Below are 7,514 nucleotides of genomic sequence, written 5' to 3'. Positions count from 1 at the left end.
AACAACCACTAGATACAAAGGCTAGAAAATGGTGGCACTCACACCTTTAATCCTAGCATTCCAGAGGCAGAAATCCATGTGTTTAAGGATACAGCCAAGCATGATGACTCACGCCTTTAATCCCAGAAAGCGAGCTTTTAATCCCAGAAAGCGAGCCTTTAATCCCAGGAAGTAGTGGTAGAAAGCAAAAAGGTATATAAGGTGTAGACCAGAAACTAGAAGCATTTGGCTGGTTAAGCTTTTAGCTGGTTAAGCTTCAGGCTTTCCAGCAGCAGTTCAGCTGAGAGCCATTGGGATGAGGACACAGAAGCTTCCAGTCTGAGGAAACAAGACCAGCTGAGAAGTTGGCCAGGTGAGGTTAGCTGTGGCTTGTTCTGTCTCTCTGATCTTCCAGTATTCACCCCAATAACTGGCCTCAGGTTTGATTTTATTAATAAGAACTTTCAAGATTCTTGCTACACATACTGTACTAAATATTTAGATCACGCTATCTCTGGTGTCATTCAACTGAGCTTCTGACACATTCTTGGGAATCTTAAGTTTCTGGGAAGAATTACACACAAACAAGTAATGTCCTCAAAAATAAGAGTGGAGATGGAAGCATATGTCTCCAGACTTTGCAGAGTCAGGACGAGGCTGTACTGAAGAGAAACAGGGGGGACGTGGGGTGGAAATAAAACAGCAACGTATCATTTTCAAATGTCACATTTAATGTTTTCACCACTGTACTTCAAATCTACATTGTACAAAGTGACCAGAAAGTGTGCCACGGTAACTGACCAACCTCTGAGATTGTACCTTTCATACCAGTGTCTTCTCGGGCTCTTTTGATACTAAACACGTTTCTCATTCAAGTGAATTGAAATGCTTCAGTTGGGTTGATTCTCAGGAGCCTCATAAAACAAAAACAAAAACAAAAACAAAAACAAAGATATTGCACCATCTTTGTTTAGTAATTCAATGTTTGTTTCTTTCACAGCAAATAATTACTTCATTGAAGTTAAAACTTCCAAACATAACTTAATAGTCTTCAAATTCAGCTCAGATCACTCAAGATGAAAATACTCTGCTAAATACAGATAACTTACAATAACTTTAACAGTTAATTGTCCATAACACACACCAAGCTTTTTCCTAGACCAGTTTTAAGACGATCCATTAGTACTCGTTGTACAGGTGAAAAAACGCTCTTCCATTTTCTTGTCTTTTTATTTTTAATATAAAAGTTGGAAGGGACATTCAAGTTTCAAGTCTCCACATTGAACTTAAAAAAAAAATAGTCATCATCAGCGTGTGGAGGTAAACAAGCCAAGTTGTGTAACTCCAGGAGGTAGAGGCCTTCGATTGGTGTTCTATTTACATATGCACAGAGTTCAGTGTTCCAGCAGGAAAAAGAATTTGTCAGAAAGTAATAAGCTATTTACTACTGTGACATTTCAAGACTCCCACAGCTTTGCCTAAGGACACAAACACATTTGACATGATTCCCTATGTGCCTTTGTGGCTTTAATTTTTTTTTAAATTTCTTTTTGTCTTTTATTTATTATTTTTCACTGTCCAGTGCAGGAAAAGTCTCACAGAATTTCACAGACTAAAATGTGCAAGCTAGCTCTCTCTATACAGCAGTGTTGGGATTCTTTTGAAATTAGACCAGAAATGAATTATTTACACACATGAAAGATGCATGCTTGGGTCTTTTTTTTTTTTTATGTAAGAAAGAGCAGAAAAACTTCTAATAAAAATAGATTAAATATATATATATTTATATATATTTATACTGGGTAAGGAAAACAGGGTTAGTCTCTCCTAGTCAGATTCAGTCTCTATGTACGACATTGGAGTTCAGACAGTACACATCAGCATCACGGCTCTAATGAGAAGCCAGTTATAGGGCTTGGTCATTAGGTGACATGCCCCTCCCGCCCCCTCCCCCACGTGCAGCCACGATCAGCTCACGTGGCTCCATGATTGGTCGCAGGCAAGCTTTCTAGACTCTTTAGTTTTAGAAAACCCTAAATTTTTAGGAATGGCTCAAATATCAAAATGTATGACTGTCCTCTGCATGTGTGTGTGTGTACATGTGAACAATCTCACTTCATTAAAAAAAGAAAAGAAAAGAAAAGATAAACCCCAAACGCCCAAATGTGGTTCAGTTCCCGTTTGTTCTGAGGCGAGCCATGGCAGCTGCACTAATTCTTTAACCATGTGCAGCTCTGGGTAAAATATTTTTTTTTCTTCTAAAAGCACAACCACTTTACAAGATTAAAAGTCTAGTAACATTTCTAAATATTATTCATATCATACAAGTAGTGGTTGTTAATTTAAAACTTCATTAGTAAAATTACAGTACAAGCATGATTAACCCTCCAGAATTGCAAATCCCAGACTCCAGTGAAAGCTACATTACATCTTCAGTAGTACAGTGTCCTCCACTGTCACTCCCACACCAGAGGAGAGGGTGGCATCTCAGACGGCTGAGCGACGGTGGAACTGCAAGGAAAGGGAGACCCCAGAATCAGCGCCCCTCAGAGGGTGAGAGGGCGGCTCCGCCCCCCGCCCCGCCCCGCCCCGCCCCGGAAGCCTCCCTCGGAGGGGCTTGTGCAGAGCACTGCCTGCATCATTCCTCTCTGCTGCTCTACCTTCCACATGGAGTTGGCTGCAAACCATTCACAGATCTGTTATCCAGAGAGAGGCAGTAACCTTCAGTGGTTTACACAGGGACAGGAGAGGGCCGTGTGTGTTAGTGGGGAGTGGGAAGGATCCTACCATCTACCTCAGAGTAATGTGGAAAATACATGTACAGTGCTTTCCATGGAGCCTACCTCAGGATGTAAGGTAAATGGTAGCTCTTATAAACAACGCTATCCATATTCAATCAGGAAAGTCCCCTTAAGAAGTACCTCTCAAAATAGTGTCAGCAAGTGGGAAGCTATGTGAAGGGGCCCAGTGAGCCTTCTCTCAGGGACATTCCTGGTGCAGACGAGCCAGGGTCCAGCAATTGTTATCACAGACCTAGTAGTTAGCTCCTGAGTCTAGGGTTGCTAGTTAGAAAGGGATAGTAATCACTTTTCCTCCCAGAGCCCAGGAGAACAATGATCAGCACCTGAAAGGTGCTAGAACACCTAATGGCCTGGGTCACTGACTCTTCTGGGAAAATATTAAACCAAGTACATTAAAACCACAGAAAAGGGGGGCGGAAGGAGGGAAGAGGGGGATCTTTGATTGGTGTGTAAAATGAATGAAAATTTTTTCTTAATAAAAAAAGGGAAAAAGAGAAAAAAAACCACAGAAAAGTCAAAATGTAAGTTAATGCCATCTTTCTACGTGGGAAAAATGGAAGGGATGAAAGACAACTGATTTACTAATTCATACATAATTCTTGGATTTGGTCCAACAGCCTCAAGACAGGGAAGGCCCTACTTCAATGTGGGAAAAGGACAGAGTAGGGAGAGGTTGAAAAGGAAAGGAGAAAGGTCAGGGTAGGGGTGGGGTTGGGATGGGGGCCTCAAACTCAAATCTACCCTTTGTCCTGTGTCATGAAACTGGACCCAGATCTGCTGGCAGGTCTCCTGTGCTACCTGGCTTCATAGTCTTATTTTCCAACAGAGGGCACAGGAGGGCGCTGCAGGCTGAAGCATCAGGCAGCAGCTTCCAGTCCTGCTTCTGACCTTGTCCACTCAAGCTCTCAGTAAGTTTCTCTGTGCCTTTCTGGCCACCTTGGTACATTTGCTCCTCGCTTGTCGTGCAGATGCAGACCCGCTCCAAAAAGGCTCCTGGTAAGGGGAACTCTGAGTTCAATTTCTTCCTTGTTTTTTCTCTGTTGGTTCATACGGGGTTGCTGTCCTTCGAATTTGCTACTTCAAACCCCTCAACTGCCCACCTCCAAAGCCACTTTTAGGCTCTTTAGAAATTAGATGTCTTCTCCTGGTTAGCAATCCCTAGGTTTTTTGTTTGTTTCTTTTTTTGGTTTTTCAAGGCAAGGTTTCTCTGTGTAGCTTTGGAGCCTGTCTTCGAACTCACGCTGTAGACCAGGCTGGCCTCGAACTCACAGAGATCCGCCTGCCTCTGCCTCCCAAGTGCTGGGATGAAAGGCATGCACCACTGCCGCCCGGCTAGCAATCCCTAGTATTGAAATCTCCCCACATTGTTAAAGTGTTTTCTGTCTTTCCACTGGAAACAAGCGAAGAGAGAACCAGAATGAAGCTTGCTGGAATCCAAAGAGGACTCAGCTCTCTGACAAGCATCCCAGCTGCCCCTTGAGATTGGAGTCATCTACCTGTTTGCCCCTCCCTCCAGCCCCCCAACCAACCCATCCAACCCTAGGCTTGTTCACTAGGGAGGCTAAGGCAGGAAGATGAACAGGAGAGCAGCCTAGGCTGCAGGGTATGAGATAACGTCTCAAAGAAACAAGCAATGAAACAAGACAAAACATGTAAACATATGATAAACAAAGAGGGAGTCAGGCCTGGATCACAGTGCTGAGGCAGGAGGATCTCAAGAACAAGGCTAGCTTGGGATCATCTGGTGAAAACCCAGACCAAACAAACAAACAAACTAACTAACAAACAAATGATGAAGATCAAGCCCACTCCGAGTGCCCTTGGCCGCGTTATCAAGAAGACGGGAAGGCAGCAGCACTGAGGTGATACCTCAGTCAGGGAGCCGCCCCCACAACTGAGCAGCATAGTTCTCTGGGAAAAAAACAAAGCTGCTAACCTCACCTTGGGAGTCAGCCCCAGGATGAAGAAGGAGGCTTCCTGACATTTATAACATCACCTTCCTATTGAACTTTTTTTTTTGAGCTGTGGTCTCATGTAGCCTAGGCTTGAACTCACTATGTAGACCAGGCTGGCCTTGAACTCTCTTTTTCACTCCACTTCTTAAATGCTGGGATGACAAGCATGTGATACCACGCCCAGCTTCTGTTGAAATTTTAAAAATCCGTATTATTAAAAAAACAAACAAACAAACAAAAAAAAACCCCAAAACAGCCAAGCAGTGGTGGCACACACCTTTAACCCCAGCACTTGGAAGGCAGAGGCAGGTGGATCTCTGTGAGTTTGAGGACAACTGGTCTACAAACCTTGCACCAGAACAGCCAGAGCTGTTACACAGAGAAACCCTGCCTCAAAAAACAAACAAAACCAAACCCACAAACAACAAACAAACAAAAGAGAAATAGGGCCGGCAAGATGGCTCAGCAAGAACCGGTGCTTGCCACCAACCCTGATGACCAAGGTGTGATGCCAGAGTACATGTAGTTCACGCAGAGAGAACTGACTTCCACATACATACACACGTGAACATAAATAGTTAAACAAACCCTTAACACCAAAACTATGCTGAGTAACAAACAAAATAGAGCCCCGTGTTCCTTTGGCTCTGGGATGTGAGAGCTGTGCTGACATGGTTACCTGATAAAGCTCTTAAAGGCAGCAGACTGCGGGTTGATGCAGAGCGGCACTCTGTTTCCTTTCTGCTGGTCCAAAATGAACTGGTGGATAATTTCTGTGGAGAAAACAAACACCGTCCACTCCACTGCCAAACGCAGGCTGGAAGTGTGGATTCCCAGCGAAGGCAGCCAGCATCTGAACACAACGGCCTGCTGTGTAAGTTAAACCACACACACACACACACACACACACCCTCTATCAGTCCCAATCAAGTTCTCCTTTTCTGAAGCCAAAATGATGGTTGTTGCTAAAAACAGACAAAAACCTCCCCGCAGGCTCTGCACAGGCTGGAAGCTGCACCATTGGGAGAGTCTGCGTGTACGGTGTTATAGGGGAAGGCTTCTACCACTGAGCTAAATCCCCAACCCCGGCAAGTCTTCTAAACTCAAGATCACCTCAATCTCTACCACAGTGAGGATCCTCAGCATAATGTTATGAGTAAATGATCGAATTCCCTTCTCTCATCACCATTCTCTCTAGCCGACTTCTACTTTTTTTGAAAAGAAGTCAAATGTTATATAAAGAAGTCCAATACGTTTTATTTAATGAAGTGACACCGTGAATACAGATACAATATATTTTGAGTCACATGCATTATGACTCAGAATAGAAACCCAGTTTCCATTCCTCTGGCTAATCTTCCCCTGGAAATAATGCTAACTCGCCACTCCCCCCCCCCCACACGTGCTCTGCACAGACAGCTACATGCGCCACTCTCCCCCCCTACACGTGCTCTGCACAGACAGCTACATGCCAAGTTGAAACAGGCAGAAACACTCTGGATCTCCACCATGGAATCAAAGATGTCACCAGTGACTGTGTCTGACTGGATGGCAAAAGGCACTCACCTTTAACCTGTCGGACAGAGCTGAGGTTCTTCTCAAAGGTGTCATCAAATTTGGGGTTGGTGACAGGCTCAAAGTCACTGGTATAGACCCTTCCCGTCGAGGTGGAGAAGCAGCACTTACACATACATGTGTGGTACCTCAGCCTCCCTTCATCTAGGTAGGGGTGGGCTAAGGCATCCTTAGCGGATATTCTTTTTGACTGAAATCAAATTTAGAGACCAGCACATCAACACTACAGATGAGCATGGCTGTCCGTGTAGAATCTTTCACAAGACAGAGTTACATACACAGCTTATACTTAAGATATAGAACATTCTGGGCAAAGGGGGACAACTGAATTTAGGGCTGGGTGACAGGAGAGTGAGTAGACTTAGAATAACAGCTGTCACTTTGAAATGTCGGTCAACTAAAAATCTGGAAAGCTCTTACCTTGAAACAGAGGTACACAGGGTCCCAAACGACAAATACCATGACATTTAAATATGTAATGCTTTGCACTTTGGACAACAGGCCGCACTTTGAAGAAGTCAGCACAGGAGACAGAGCATGCTGGCAATTTTAGGAAGCTGCTTAGAACTTCTATTCTCTCTGAACACAGATTGACAGGGCAAAGCACACCCAAAAGCTGCAGGGTTAGCAGAGGGGGCAGTGTGAATGAGAGGCTGAGACCAGAAGCTGCAGCCTGTCTCCTGGCCTTTGGGGCCTTTCAATCAGAACAGTTAATACACCAGAGCATCAGGCTTATTGACCCATAAACCTTCAACTCCAGCAAAAAGTTGAAGAAAAAAATCATCCATCGTCAGTGTTCAGTGGACTATGAAGGGGAAGTGGATCTTACAGGACTCGAGGATGGGCTCAATGGGAGACAGAGTGAAAATGACACCCTGCCCTGATTCTAGGATGTGCTGCACTGCTGTGGGATGTTCTGTATTTTAAATGTGTTGCTCTGATTGGTTAATAAATAAAACACTGATTGGCCAGTAGCCAGGCAGGAAGTACAGGCGGGACAAACAGAGAGGAGAATGCTGGGAGGTAGAAGGCTGAGGCGGAGAGACGCTGCCAGCTGCCGCCATAAGCGAGATGTAAGGTACCGGTAAGCCACGAGCCATGTGGCAACTTATAGATGAATAGAAATGGCTTAATTTAAGATAGAATAACTAGATAACAAGAAGCCTGCCAAGGCCATACAGTTTATAAGCAATATAAGTCTCTG

The 7,514-nt window shown here is 44.3% G+C and overlaps 1 protein-coding gene across 1 annotated transcript in view; it reads right to left on the bottom strand.

The window, feature by feature from the left end:
- Positions 1-689: 689 nt before the first annotated feature.
- Positions 690-7,514, bottom strand: part of Nlk (nemo like kinase) — a 134,637-nt gene continuing 127,812 nt past the window's right edge. Inside the window, exons 9-11 of the mRNA XM_052755775.1 lie at positions 6,302-6,500; positions 5,415-5,508; positions 690-2,490 (exon numbers count right to left, since the gene is read on the bottom strand). Of these exons, the coding sequence (XP_052611735.1) occupies positions 2,436-2,490; positions 5,415-5,508; positions 6,302-6,500 (348 nt within the window). The 3' untranslated portion in view covers positions 690-2,435. The remainder of the gene's footprint in view (positions 2,491-5,414; positions 5,509-6,301; positions 6,501-7,514) is intronic.

The sequence above is a fragment of the Peromyscus californicus genome, unplaced genomic scaffold (assembly GCF_007827085.1).
Source record: "Peromyscus californicus insignis strain IS unplaced genomic scaffold, ASM782708v3 Scaffold_3__1_contigs__length_106647218, whole genome shotgun sequence".
Classification (NCBI taxonomy): domain Eukaryota; kingdom Metazoa; phylum Chordata; class Mammalia; order Rodentia; family Cricetidae; genus Peromyscus; species Peromyscus californicus.
The sequence above is the reverse complement of the archived record's forward strand: the minus strand, read 5'-3'. Positions and strand labels throughout refer to the sequence as shown.